At 33.5% G+C, this 14535-nt stretch overlaps 2 protein-coding genes across 2 annotated transcripts; both read left to right on the forward strand.

Annotated features, from left to right (window-relative positions):
- Positions 1–922: 922 nt before the first annotated feature.
- LOC112030376 (GDSL esterase/lipase At1g09390) lies at positions 923–6177 on the forward strand. Its single transcript, XM_024063069.2, has 5 exons — positions 923–1405; positions 3723–3911; positions 5010–5170; positions 5292–5556; positions 5757–6177. Exons 1-5 carry the CDS (start codon positions 1141–1143, stop codon positions 5987–5989), a joined length of 1113 nt encoding a protein of 370 aa, XP_023918837.2. The 5' UTR covers positions 923–1140; the 3' UTR covers positions 5990–6177.
- A 2024-nt stretch (positions 6178–8201) lies between these two features.
- Positions 8202–10821, forward strand: LOC112030365 (pentatricopeptide repeat-containing protein At1g56690, mitochondrial-like). Its single transcript, XM_024063052.2, has one exon. It carries the CDS (start codon positions 8516–8518, stop codon positions 10622–10624), a length of 2109 nt encoding a protein of 702 aa, XP_023918820.2. The 5' UTR covers positions 8202–8515; the 3' UTR covers positions 10625–10821.
- The last annotated feature ends 3714 nt before the right edge of the window (positions 10822–14535 follow it).

The following is a 14535-nucleotide window of genomic DNA, read 5'->3' on the forward strand; positions in this document are numbered from 1 at the left end:
AAACTGGTTTATTTTATTATATATCAACCACAATAGGTCATGTCAAAATTTTTGAAAGATTTTGTCCCTGTAACTTCTTATTTTTTGTTACAAAGATGGATGTTAATACCGAAGCTGAAGTAAAAATTATGATAATAATAACTTGGCCTATGTGGTCATGATGCTCACTTTTGCTATCATCCAAACATTTGAAAATAGTAAGATAATATTTTTTCCATCCTTTGTTGGGTTTTTTTTTTAAAGATTATTAGTGCAGGTTTTTAGATTTTCTCTATCCTCATTTCAAGTACGAAAGAGACCTTAAACACCTTATTATCTTAAGCATGCCACCATTAATACCACTTGTTAGGGGAGATAACACATTTAAGAGGCTCCAATTGAGTAGTTTATTATTAGTTTTTAAATGAATCTTGGTATGTGACATTGACATTTACCTAAAATAAAATACAACGACTTTTCCTATCATCCAAACATTTGAAAATGGTAAAATAATACTATTTCCTTCCTTTGTTGGGCATTTTTTAAAATCATTTATGCAAGCCTTTAGACTTGCTCTATCCCCGTTCAATTTGCAATTGAAACCACTAAACACCGTGCTATCTTCATGCACACCACCATGTTCATTGATACCACTTGCTAGGAAAGATAAACAATTAAGAAACTCCAATTGAGTTGTTTATTATTAGTTTTTAAATGAAACTTGATCCGTGACATTGACATATACATAAAATAAAACACAAATAACTTCAATTTTCTAGAGTAATTATAAGTACAGTACATTCTTCATAAATTTTTTTTAGAGGTAATTAGAACATACTGCTAGTTTTGTAATTCAAACTATTTCTTGTTCTTCAAGCATTTTATATACGAAGATGTGTCAATTCATCTCCAAATCCTCTGCAGATTGAAATAACATTATTTTTTTTTTACCAAAGTTCATGGAAACCTTAATTGTGACCCATCTCTCCCCTTCATTCACCTCCAGCCACCGACCAAACATCCTTACATATATTAACACACATTAAGAAGGGTCCAACAGTCTCAAAAAAACAACACCAACCCATTAAAGAAACTAACAAAAAGTGAACCAAAGCCTCACTCTCATTCTCACTTCACTCACCCACTTTTCACATTCCCACAATGCACTCTCACTTCCTTTCCCACTTCTTCCTCTTCTTCTTTCTTGTTCCATTGCTCTGCCTTCTGCTACTTTCATTTCCACACACAGTTCACTGTCAGTGCAGTAAGAGACCCCCAGTTATCTTCAACTTTGGTGACTCCAACTCGGACACGGGTGGACTCGCCGCCGGACTCGGCTTCCCCATCAACTCTCCCAATGGCCGTATCTTCTTCCAAAGATCAACCGGTCGCTTCTCTGATGGACGGCTCTTGATCGACCTCCTCTGTAAGTGGGACCCTCCACCCTGACCTCAACTCTTACTTCAACCTTTTTTTCAATTCGTCTATATCTAGAATTTTCTTACATGTGGCACTATAGCTACCATATTGGTGTTGATATGTTTTATTTTATTTTATTTTTGTCTATATAAACTTTATAGGTTAAAAAAAAAAAAAAAGACCTTTAAAATTGGTTCAGCCTTTTGCTTTTTGCGTTCTCAAATTTAAAAAATATACTATAGATATAATTTTATACGTAAAAAATTTAAAAGATATAAATTTCAAATTTTATTAGGAAAAATTTCACAATTTTTTTTAAAAGGCGATTGGTTTACCAATCAATTCATTGATGATGTGGTCCATATAAAATTTAGTGAAAAATAAATAAATAAAACAATAATTTTTCAATAAAAGTAAAAAATTTTCAAGAAGTGAAATAGGATTAATAGTAGATTCAATTAAATTTTAAAATAATGTTGCTCCAATTTAATAATTAAAAAAAATTCTCAAAAAAAAAAGAGAGAGAAATTAAAGAGGAAAGTTTCAATCTTTAATTTTTAAAATAATTTTCACAGGCAAGATAAAACTAATGAAATTAGGAAATGATTGTTAAGGTCAAATTGTACAACACTGGTTTGTGATTTGTGAAGATTATTAAGGTCAATTTTTGGTGGGACCTGCTTGGTGTGAAGGGCCCACTTTGTAGTGTGTGATGTAAATCTCGTGATAGAGAGAGATTTGTGATGTTTTCTGGGCCCTCAATTTTTTATTTTGGAAGAGGTGTGGGTCCGGGTTCTATAACGTCTTTGTCTGTCCTAGTTTTTCTTTTTTTCTGAGATATGCTCTTTTTGGTTGTACATTTCTTCTCTTCTTCTTGTCTCTTCGATGAGTGTGAAAAGTGAAAACTCTTTTCTGTCCATGCTTTAAGCTTTTCTCATCAACTACATGTGCATTATTAGTCGGGGCACTTTGGTCTAAAAAGATGAAAATTCAACAACATAGTGGTAAGTGGAATTATGTACAAAGAAAGAAGTGCATTAGTTAATAATTAGTTAATAAATCTTCCTCAAAAAAAAAAAAAAAGGTTAATAACTCACATGGTTTTGCTGTATTGTCTCATAAGCCACATTTTTTAATATCATAACAAAATAATTTAGTTTTTTTTATTTTTTTATTTTTTATTTTTTTTTATAATCTGCCATTTCATTAGATTAAGCAAAACAACAGGAGGTACAACAATCTTGCCTACAAGCTTTCAAGATAGGGAGAGACAAATTACAGTTATTACACAAGAAACCTACTTTAAAAGCAATAGCATATTTAGCAATAGAACGAGTTACTGAGTTTAGAGATCTCTTAACCCAACAAAACTCACAATTATCAAAAGATGCACACATGTCAGCAGCATCACGAATGATGGAGGAGATGGACCAATCAGTTGGTTCTTCTGCTTTGGACAGGGCATCAAAACATATTTTTGAATCCCCCTCCACAATGATGTTGCACCAATTTAATGAATTATACTTAGGTTTCTTAAGTTTTACTTTTGTCCTAATTAAATTAATATGTGCATTTAATGCTACTAAGAATAAAATAATTTAAAAAAAATTGAGGATCTAATCTGTCTAATTTATATAATAATCACTGAATGTGAGTATTTTGAAAAGGTTTCTCTCTTAAACTCTTTGTATATTTTTTTATTAGATGTGAATTTTAAATATTTGACTATTGGATTGCACATTCTTATTATATCATCTATGTTTGCACAATTTAAAGAAGATCAAAGATCAATACATATGTTATCAATTAAATGTTTAAATATCAAGTTTTTGTGGTCTAAAATTATGCATAAAAAGTAAATTTATTGATCGAATAGTAAATAACATTATAATATCCGATTTGAATAAAATTTGACATGCATATTAAGAACATAAAGAACCTATAATTCAAATGTTAAATTTTCAAATTTCATATCCAATAAAAATACGAAACAAGAAGAGTTTTTTAAAATAAAAAAAAAATTTTATGGGAGAGAGTTTTTTTTATATAATAGTCACTGTATTTGTGTCGGTGATAGCCATGTTGCCATATATGAATCTTCTTCTTCTTCTTTTTTAATCATTTTTTTTACTTTGTTTCTTAAATCATTATTACTTATCAGACCCATCAAGTGGACTGACAGAGTGTCAGGGGCATGAGATCCAAAGTTTTAAACTATACATTATATTTTAACCCAAAACAAAAACAAAAAACTATACATTATAAAAAATATCTGAGATTCTCAAAAAAAAAAGTAATTATTATTATTTTTTTTTTTGGTGTAGGCCAGAGTTTGAATACAAGTTTTGTGAGCCCATATTTAGACTCCTTAGGTGGGTCCAAGTTCGCAAATGGGGCAAACTTTGCTGTAGCGGGGTCCGCTACCCTCCCTAAATTTGTTCCTTTTTCTTTGACCATCCAGCTCATGCAGTTCCTTCATTACAAGGCTCGCACCCTTGAACTTGTTACTGCAGGTAATTTCTCTTTTTACTTTGCATTCACTTTGTCTCTCTATTTGCTATATACATAAAAGATGAAATCTAGGGACACAACTTTTGTCATAATCTTAATATGTGCAACAGTGAATGAATAAGAAAAATAATGGGTCTATGTAAAAGTAATGGTTCATTAATCATAGTCGCACGTGTCATTAAGTTGTGGTACTTTTACGTAGTTAAAAATTTTCAATCAAACTAAACTGATGAAAATAAGCTCATCTAAAGATACTCTTAGAAACATGCACGGATTCAGGGCCCAATGTCCTTTATATTGCTGATGTCTATATTGATTGTGCTAGTACAGTTATGACTAGGACTAGGACCACTAACACAATTATAACTTCAACAATATAATTGGCTTGGATCCAGAACCTGCGAATATATCTAACATGTCTGATCCAATGCATTTCATCCTCAGATTTAAATTTGGTACATAGATACAGATGTAATGTCAAATGCAGACGGTTAACCTTGAAATGTGACTGAGTAGTAAAATATGGTGTTTTTAGCTCCTTAGAATCACAAGTAGTCACTATTAAAAAAAAAAAAAAAAAGGGAACCACAAGTAACCATTCAGTGAATTAGATAGAAGGCATTGGGGAAAACCATGGTACCCCTATTTTAAACATAGGAGAAACTAGGATTGAAAAGGGTTTTTGTTTTGTTCTCGCCACATATCAAAACTGTGTGGTCTAAGACTCTAATATGTTCCTTCCTGGACTAAGATGTATTGACCTATTTGTTTATTAGGCTTGCCAACAGTAAGAGAAGGTATCTCATGCATTGAATATATGCATCCTTCACACATTAGAGATATATCAGCCTAATGTAATAGGCCCAAGCCCACCTACTTTGGGCTAGTATGTCTAATATACCTCTAACAGATACGTATATCCAATGCATAAAATAATTATTGCAACGGTAGGGACTTAAGCACATTTTTGTCAAACAGGTGTAGCGTCAAGGTTTTCTAATTAATTTTTGCATGATTGATATCATTTTAAATATTGAAAAAGTAACTACGTAATTCATCTTTCAACATTCATGTTTATTAGTGAAAGTGATGTTATATAGGTTCAGGAAATTCAATCAACGATGAGGGGTTCCGGAATGCACTTTACATGATTGATATTGGGCAAAATGACCTTGCCGATTCCTTTTCCAAGAATCTAACTTATGCGCAAGTAGTAAAAAGAATTCCATCAATCATTACAGAAATCAAGAATGCGATTAAGGTGAGTTCAATACACTCCTGCAAAAATTTTACTCTGTTTAGTAATATATCACATTAATCGCGCACGTTTTCCTGATCAATTCTAATATCTTTCTAATATCTTTCTGTTACTCCAAATTCAGACCTTATATAATCAAGGTGGCAGGAACTTTTGGATACACAATACTGGGCCATTTGGTTGTCTCCCTCAAAAACTGTCATTAGTGCAAAACAAGGATTTGGATCCATATGGGTGTATTTCATCTTACAATTCTGCTGCAAGAGTATTCAATGAAGGACTACGCCATTTATGCATAGAGATGAGATCTGAACTCAAAGACGCTAATGTTGTCTATGTAGATATATATTCCATCAAGTATGATCTCATTGCCAATGCCACCAAATACGGTAAGCTTATTGTTTCTCAAGTTTTTTCTCTCCTTCACCGATTGCTTTTGTTATATCTCTTGGAACACTAATGTGATCCATGTTCTCATAAACTAAATTACTGCATTGAATAGATAGTGAATGAACCATATTAGTTGAGTGATATTTCTCTAGACAATGTTCTATTAGTGCATAGCTTTGATCATCGATTATTTATCTAGGTTTCTCGAGTCCACTGATGGCATGCTGTGGCTTTGGAGGTCCTCCATACAATTACAATATCAAGGTGACATGTGGTAATCCTGGCTCTCAGGCCTGTGATGACGGATCTAAATTCATAAGCTGGGATGGGATCCATCACACTGAAGCTGCTAATACCATCATAGTCTCGAAAGTACTTTCCACAGTTTATTCTACACCACGTACCACATTCGATTTCTTTTGTCGCCGCTGACCATTTAAGGACCATTAGCATGCCAGCCTTGAATTCCATAAATGTTGTTCTTTTCTTGTAATGCTGCCACAACCACGTTGATCTTTGTAGAAGTGAAGATACTGTTAAGATGAGGAGGTTTTGTAACTTGTACACATGCCAAGCAAAAAGGTCAATGGAAATGAAAGAGTCAGCCCTTTTATAAAGAAGTGCATAAAAATGGAACTGAAAGTTTTCCACCATTTGTGAGTTATTGCTCATTTGGCTAAGAATTTGAGGAGCCAAGACAACTAGACATATTTTTGCTCTGAAATAAAAAATGGGAAAGAGCCAAATATGGCTGTATCATAAAAGATAAGTGTCCTTAGTTTTTACGTAGACAATTAAAGAAAGAGATACTCCTACTACATTTTTCGTAAAAGATTAGTGTTCTTAGTTTTTACATAGACAATTAAAGAAAGAGGTATTCCTACATTTACAGTTGACGAAAACTAGATGAAAAATTAATTCAACAGGCTATCAAAATTAATAGTAAAAACTATGGTTGTCATTAGCAATTAGGATTTTTAAGAGTTTGTAAGATAATTTCACCTTGAAATTCTTAATATTTTATTCATCCATTGTGAAATGATTGATTGAATTATGTTACGTAATCAATAAATTAAATAGGCACCAAAACAATACCATTTAAGGATTGTTTAAATGTTTTTTTTAATTATGTTGCTGTTAGTGATAAATTATCACTAAAGATTTTGGTTAGGATGTATGTCACGGAATTTTGAAAAAGGAGTTTGCCACCCACTTCAAAAATCGCTCCAAAGAGCGTGAAAAGAATTGCCACAATCTAACAATTGTTATGTAATATAATGTAAATAACAAGTGTTTTATAATTTATAAGGACAAGAATAATCAGGGATAACTATCAAGGTCTCAAGTATAAATAAGCTTGCATCTTAAAAAAACAGATGTAGAATCACTCACATATCTACTCATTACTCTTTGTAATCCTTAGGATAGGGATTAGTCCTAGTTTGTGATTTATCTACTACTTTAATGCATCAAAGTAGCTTTTGTTTATTGTAATTCCCATTTAAATGTATGTAGGTTCAATGATTGATGATAGCTTTTTCATTAGATTTTACTCTTGTATTTACACTAGTAGTAGGTTTACTTGGTTAACTTTAATTTGTTGTACATCGATATTTATTCCATCTAATCAATAGTATTTTCCTAACTACTGTAATCAGAACATTACATGTTAGAATAATGAAGTCATCTTCGTTAAGGCAAGTAATGTTGACTTTTAAGGAATGAAAGTCAAAGGACATTATCAAAGCTTATTGTTACCCATCAATACAACGTTGGACCAAAATCTTCAATTCAATGTTAGACCAAAACCAATGAACCATCTGTAATTTTGAAAAATGAACAAACCATAGCAAAATTCTATACAATCGTTTCACAATTAATAGATAAAATTTTAAAAACTTCGGATAAGAATTACTCTAAAATTTTACCAACTCTTTCTTTTGATCAAAAATAGCAATTTTCTTTTTCACTTTTGCTTTGAAAGTATAAGAACATTTACATCAAACTCATTGCACTTTTAGTCAAATTTGGTCTAAAAAATTCCTCTTTTATTATTTTAGCTAATCTACAATTCACAAACAACTATGTCAATCTCAATACTTTACCACTATTCTATTTAAATACCTATCTTCCTTGCTTTGTACTAGTGCATTTGGATTAGCCTTAACACATTCACATTATTGGAAGGGAACCCATTTGGTAGATAAAAACTAATAGGAAAAAAAAGAAGAGTAAAATTTGATACATTAACCTACACTTTTCTTATATCTTTATCACTTTGTAGATCTTTAAAAAATTATGCATAAAAAGAAAAAGCTCAAATAAACAACTTAACATAATTTTCTTTTAAGATTTATTATAGTAACATATACCAACTAATGAATACTAATTTGTATCTAGTACATTTTTGTACTAGACACAGTACGATTCAGACACATGTCCAATTTTAAACACGTGTTTGAATTGTGTCGTATCCACTTTAATAAAATGATTGATATAAGCTTCACCCCAACTTTAATAGGCTTTTAATTATATGAAATTGAAGCTTATAAAGAAAAAAATTGCTATAAGCTTCAAAAGTTCTTTTGGTAAGGAACCTTTCTATTTATTACAAATTCGTTGCCATAAAAACATTACACTGTCAGTAATAGCTTTTACAAACATAAATGGTTACCAAAACGACGACGGTTCTTTCTACTTATTAGTCTCACAAAGTTAGTATAAATTAGGTTAGGTCACCCTCGCTTGGCCTCAAAAGGGTTTCCCGCGCTCTTGCATAGTTGAAAAAAAACCAGTCTCAATCTTCACAATTCTGAACCAAAATCCTAACTTTATCACTGTTTTACAATTTTTAGCCATATTTGATATCTGGGTATCTAAAGAAACTGCAAAATTTCCTATAAAGGTTTTAAAATTTAGTGTCTTTTTCATCTGGGTAATTCAGATTCTAGTTAAACAATGCATTTTAGGTTAAACCCATATAGGATATATTGTACAAGTGTTGGAATTTCCTCCCTTTCTCAGATTGCAAGGTATGCCCGTATTGGCCATATCGAGAATGCCCGGAAGGTGTTTGATAAAATGCCTGATAAAAGCGTTGTTGCTTGGAACTCAATTATTGCTGGGTATTTCCAAAATTATCAGCCCCGAGAAGCTAAGATTTTGTTTGATAGAATGCCGGAGAGGTGTGTTGTTTCTTGGAATGGGTTGATATCCGGGTATATAAAGAATGGGATGGTTAGTGAAGCTAGAAAGGTATTCGATTTGATGCCTGAAAGAAATGTTGTTTCATGGACTGCGATGGTTAGGGGATATGTGAAAGAGGGTATGGTTTCGGAGGCTGAATCACTCTTTTGGCAAATGCCTGAAAAGAATGTTGTGTCGTGGACGGTGATGTTGGGTGGTCTAATACAAGAGGGTCGTATTGATGAGGCTTGTCGGATTTTTGATATGATGCCTGAGAAGGATGTCGTGGCAAGGACTAGTATGATTGGAGGGTTTTGTCAAGAAGGGCGGTTGGCTGAAGCTCGTGGGATTTTCGATGAGATGCCACGAAGGAATGTGATTACTTGGACTACTATGATTTCTGGGTATGTGCATAACCAGCGTGTTGATGTTGCTAGAAAGCTTTTTGAAGTGATGCCAGAGAAAAATGAGGTGTCATGGACAGCAATGCTGATGGGGTACACTCAATGTGAGCGGATAGAAGAGGCTTTGGAGCTTTTTGATGCAATGCCAGTGAAGTCAATTGTTGCTTGCAATGCGATGATTCTTGGACTTGGCCAGAATGGGGAGGTAGCTAAAGCAAGGTGGGTGTTTGACCAAATGAGAGAGAAAGATGATGGGACGTGGAGTGCAATGATAAAGGTTTATGAACAGAATGAATTTGAATTGGAAGCACTTAATTTGTTTGCTGTAATGCAAAGAGAAGGAGTTAGGCCTAACTTCCCTTCTTTGATCAGTGCTCTCGGTCTTTGTGCCAGCCTGGCAAGCCTTGATCATGGTAAACAGGTTCATGGCCAGTTGGTGAGATCCCATTATGATCTTGATGTGTATGTTGCCTCAGTATTGATCACAATGTATGTTAAATGTGGCAACCTTGTGAAGGCAAAGTTGGTGTTTGACAGGTTTGCTCCAAAGGATATTGTTATGTGGAATTCTATTATTACAGGGTATGCTCAACATGGTTTAGGTGAGGAAGCTTTGCAGGTTTTCTATGAGATGTGTTCTTTGAACATTTTGCCTGATGATGTCACCTTTATTGGAGTTCTTTCAGCATGCAGCTACACTGGGAAGGTTAAAGAAGGGCTTGAAATTTTTGAGTCAATGAACTCCAAATATCAAGTGGAGCAAAGAACTGAACACTATGCTTGCATGGTTGATCTACTTGGACGGGCAGGACAGGTAAATGAGGCAATGAATTTGATTGAGAGTATGCCGGTGGAGGCAGATGCTGTTGTTTGGGGTGCTTTATTAGGTGCATGTAGAACCCACATGAAGCTGGATTTGGCTGAAGTTGCAGCAAAGAAACTTGTACAGCTTGAGCCCAAAAATTCTGGGCATTACACTTTGTTATCAAATATTTATGCATCCAAAGGTAAATGGGGTGATGTTGCAGTCTTGAGGAAAAAAATGAGAAGAAGTGTGAGCAAGTCCCCTGGCTGTAGCTGGATTGAGGTGGAAAAGAAAGTACATATGTTTACAGGGGGAGATAGCATGGGCCACCCTGAGCAGGACTTGATCATGAAAATGTTGGAGAGAATAAGTGGATTGTTAAGAGAAGCTGGGTACTGCCCTGATGGTAGCTTTGTGCTGCATGATGTGGATGAAGAAGAAAAGGTGCATTTGTTGGGGTATCATAGTGAGAAACTGGCTGTAGCATATGGACTCCTAAAGTTGCCAGAAGGGGTGCCCATTCGGGTGATGAAGAATCTTCGGGTTTGTGGGGACTGTCATTCTGCAATCAAATTAATAGCAAAAGTGACAGGGAGGGATATCATTTTGAGGGATGCTAATAGATTTCATCATTTTAAGGATGGATTGTGTTCTTGCAAAGACTATTGGTGATTGTGCATATAATGTTTCTTACTAGATCCAAGGACTGACTGATTTAGAGACATCAGTCATGCATGCTTACCTTCCCTGAGTCTTATATTAGATATTCAAGCGAAGTCTTGACGTTACTGGACAATTGCAAACTAAGATTGAGTTTTATTATTATTTTTGGAACGATGGAAATAATAAATTGTGAATTTTAGCTGAAATGTTCTCAGCAAATCAACCATGGAGTTCTGTTTATAATGGCTTATCCTCTAGTGAGACTAATGAAGGCAAAAACATTTAGATGGTCGAGATATTGATCTTTAAGATGGAGTAATTGATGACCTAGGTGGGACCTGTGGTTGATCAGTCCGACTTTTTCAGATGACATTTTTCTACAATGTCCATAGTAATGGCCCCCAATTGCTAACTTGCAGGCTTTACAATCTAAAAAAGCACTTCTTTGTTGTAAAACAATATTCTAAACACCTACTCATGAAGTCATTATGGGTCCAAGAGAGAAACTTTTCCAACTTGTATCTGAAGTATGACCATGTGGAGAAGCCATCACAAATCACTTTTGGTGGTAGATCCTCCATCTCATACGCTGCATCATGCCAAGCAAATTCCTCAGGACAAGTTTTGCTAGGAAGAATATCATCATCAGCTTTAGGTACATTATTTTTTGAAGAATGACATTTTATTCTGATTTTTTTTAATGTTTATTTATTTATTTTTATGTGAATTTGCTAACATCTTGTGTCATTTTTACAGGTGCTACCTTGATTTGTACCCAAATTCATGACATTATTACAAAGTGAGTTGGTCCTAGGTAGTAAGACTTGACCTAAGAAAAAAGGAAAAGTGATTGCAATACAGGGCACTGTTGAGTTGAAGATCATACAAAAAGAGGTGATCTTTCCAGTATGGATTTTGCATTTGCTTGTTTCAACTTATATTTCTCCCATTTTAGTAACTTAGTTAATATGTCACTAAATATACATCTTTCTTACTTATCAAAAAAAAGGGGGATATTGAAACCCTTTTCTTCTTAACTTATAAGAAAGGATGTTGTTGTGCTTGCAAGAATACAAAGAGCATCTTTCTGTTGTCCGTTACAGTAAGATATGTTTGGTATAAAGTGGCTATAAATTCCTAATTTTCCTGAGTTACTTGTTTTGTGTGTCAGTTAAACCTCTCTTTCACTCTAGCCATCAACTTCCAAGTTTGTGCCCTTGTGTCATCTGTGGGTATGTCTAAGTGTGCCCACTCCTATTTGGATTTTTAAGTTTTTCCAAGAGAAATAGCCTACCTATCTAATATTTAAGATCTATAACTCGGTCAGATATGTGTTAGGCTGTTATTGCAAGGAAAGTTAAACAACTAAAACATATGATTGGTGCTGTATTCAATCGAGTGTTGTGTACACATACTGTGCAAATGATATATCTCCTCACTTCAAAAACATTGTATTACTTAAAAAATAAAATGGTTTTTGCCCCTCTGGCTGAAAGATGGTGCATGGCTATATCATGCCTGATGGCGTAAGCCTTAAGTGCATCCTGCATTATGGGATGGATCTTCTCAAAATATTAAAATAATTTCACATTAATACACAAAGGACGAAAGAAATACTTTTAATGAAAAATAGATAACTAAAATAAAAGGCAGAAATTTTGCTCGTGCAAATGTTATGTGAAATGCTACAAACTAGATATGTGATCCATGCACAGGAAAGAAGAATCTTACATTTTCTAAACAAGTTATTACAGAAAATTACAAGAGAGGATGGTGAGACACTTCATCATGCTCATAATAAAATTCTATACATCCTTTAATTTCCAGATATTATATGAATAAGACAAGTTTTTGATTACTTGATTTTTAGTTGATTTTGTCGAATTTGTTGTTCTTATCACTTTTTACAGCCTGATGAAAATTATTTGGTTGAATTTGGACTGAACTCAACATTGAGTTAAATTTTAAATATATTAACAAACTTATTTATAGACTTAAGAATACTACTAAGTTGGTTAAGGATAAAACTTAAGTATAAATAGGAAGCACAATACTTCGGTTTTGCTCATGAAACCGTATCCAATATGTATCCATACTGGATACCTCTGAGATACTCTTGCATGCATATCCCCATTTTTTGTTAATTAATTTTAAAAGAAATTGTCAATTTGTATGAGATACACCCATGATACGGTCATAACCCAACCTTCTCGATAATGAAAGATAACCCAAACTTGTGAATATTTTTATTTATATTTTTTATGTATTGGTTTCAATATTAAGCACTTAGCTAGTATGGGTCCAAGAGAGAAACTTTTCCAACTTGTATCTGAAGTATGACCATGTGGAGAAGCCATCACAAATCACTTTTGGTGGTAGATCCTCCATCTCATACGCTGCATCATGCCAAGCAAATTCCTCAGGACAAGTTTTGCTAGGAAGAATATCATCATCAGCTTTAGGTACATTATTTTTTGAAGAATGACATTTTATTCTGATTTTTTTTTAATGTTTTATGTGAATTTGCTAACATCTTGTGTCATCTTTACAGGTGCTACCTTGATTTGTACCCAAATTCATGACATTATTACAAAGTGAGTTGGTCCTAGGTAGTAAGACTTGACCTAAGAAAAAAGGAAAAGTGATTGCAATACAGGGCACTGTTGAGTTGAAGATCATACAAAAAGAGGTGATCTTTCCAGTATGGATTTTGCATTTGCTTGTTTCAACTTATATTTCTCCCATTTTAGTAACTTAGTTAATATGTCACTAAATATACATCTTTCTTACTTATCAAAAAAAAGGGGGATATTGAAACCCTTTTCTTCTTAACTTATAAGAAAGGATGTTGTTGTGCTTGCAAGAATACAAAGAGCATCTTTCTGTTGTCCGTTACAGTAAGATATGTTTGGTATAAAGTGGCTATAAATTCCTAATTTTCCTGAGTTACTTGTTTTGTGTGTCAGTTAAACCTCTCTTTCACTCTAGCCATCAACTTCCAAGTTTGTGCCCTTGTGTCATCTGTGGGTATGTCTAAGTGTGCCCACTCCTATATGGATTTTTAAGTTTTTCCAAGAGAAATAGCCTACCTATCTAATATTTAAGATCTATAACTCGGTCAGATATGTGTTAGGCTGTTATTGCAAGGAAAGTTAAACAACTAAAACATATGATTGGTGCTGTATTCAATCGAGTGTTGTGTACACATACTGTGCAAATGATATATCTCCTCACTTCAAAAACATTGTATTACTTAAAAAATAAAATGGTTTTTGCCCCTCTGGCTGAAAGATGGTGCATGGCTATATCATGCCTGATGGCGTAAGCCTTAAGTGCATCCTGCATTATGGGATGGATCTTCTCAAAATATTAAAATAATTTCACATTAATACACAAAGGACGAAAGAAATACTTTTAATGAAAAATAGATAACTAAAATAAAAGGCAGAAATTTTGCTCGTGCAAATGTTATGTGAAATGCTACAAACTAGATATGTGATCCATGCACAGGAAAGAAGAATCTTACATTTTCTAAACAAGTTATTACAGAAAATTACAAGAGAGGATGGTGAGACACTTCATCATGCTCATAATAAAATTCTATACATCCTTTAATTTCCAGATATTATATGAATAAGACAAGTTTTTGATTACTTGATTTTTAGTTGATTTTGTCGAATTTGTTGTTCTTATCACTTTTCACAGCCTGATGAAAATTATTTGGTTGAATTTGGACTGAACTCAACATTGAGTTAAATTTTAAATATATTAACAAACTTATTTATAGACTTAAGAATACTACCAAGTTGGTTAAGGATAAAACTTAAGTATAAATAGGAAGCACAATACTTCGGTTTTGCTCATGAAACCATATCCAATATGTATCCATACTGGATACCTCTGAGATACTCTTGCATGCA

This window comes from Quercus suber, unplaced genomic scaffold (assembly GCF_002906115.3).
Source record: "Quercus suber isolate HL8 unplaced genomic scaffold, Cork oak 2.0 scaffold_288, whole genome shotgun sequence".
In the NCBI taxonomy this organism is placed as follows: Eukaryota; Viridiplantae; Streptophyta; class Magnoliopsida; order Fagales; family Fagaceae; genus Quercus; species Quercus suber.

What these genes read in the sequence shown, in the direction of transcription:
- LOC112030376 (XM_024063069.2), top strand. Translation starts at nt 1,141, where the DNA reads ATGCACTCTCACTTCCTTTCCCACTTCTTCCTCTTCTTCTTTCTTGTT. An exon ending in CCTTGAACTTGTTACTGCAG is followed by an intron (nt 3,912 to 5,009) that starts GTAATTTCTCTT and finishes GATGTTATATAG; the next exon opens with GTTCAGGAAATTCAATCAAC. An exon ending in TGCCAATGCCACCAAATACG is followed by an intron (nt 5,557 to 5,756) that starts GTAAGCTTATTG and finishes TTATTTATCTAG; the next exon opens with GTTTCTCGAGTCCACTGATG.
- LOC112030365 (XM_024063052.2), top strand. Translation starts at nt 8,516, where the DNA reads ATGCATTTTAGGTTAAACCCATATAGGATATATTGTACAAGTGTTGGA.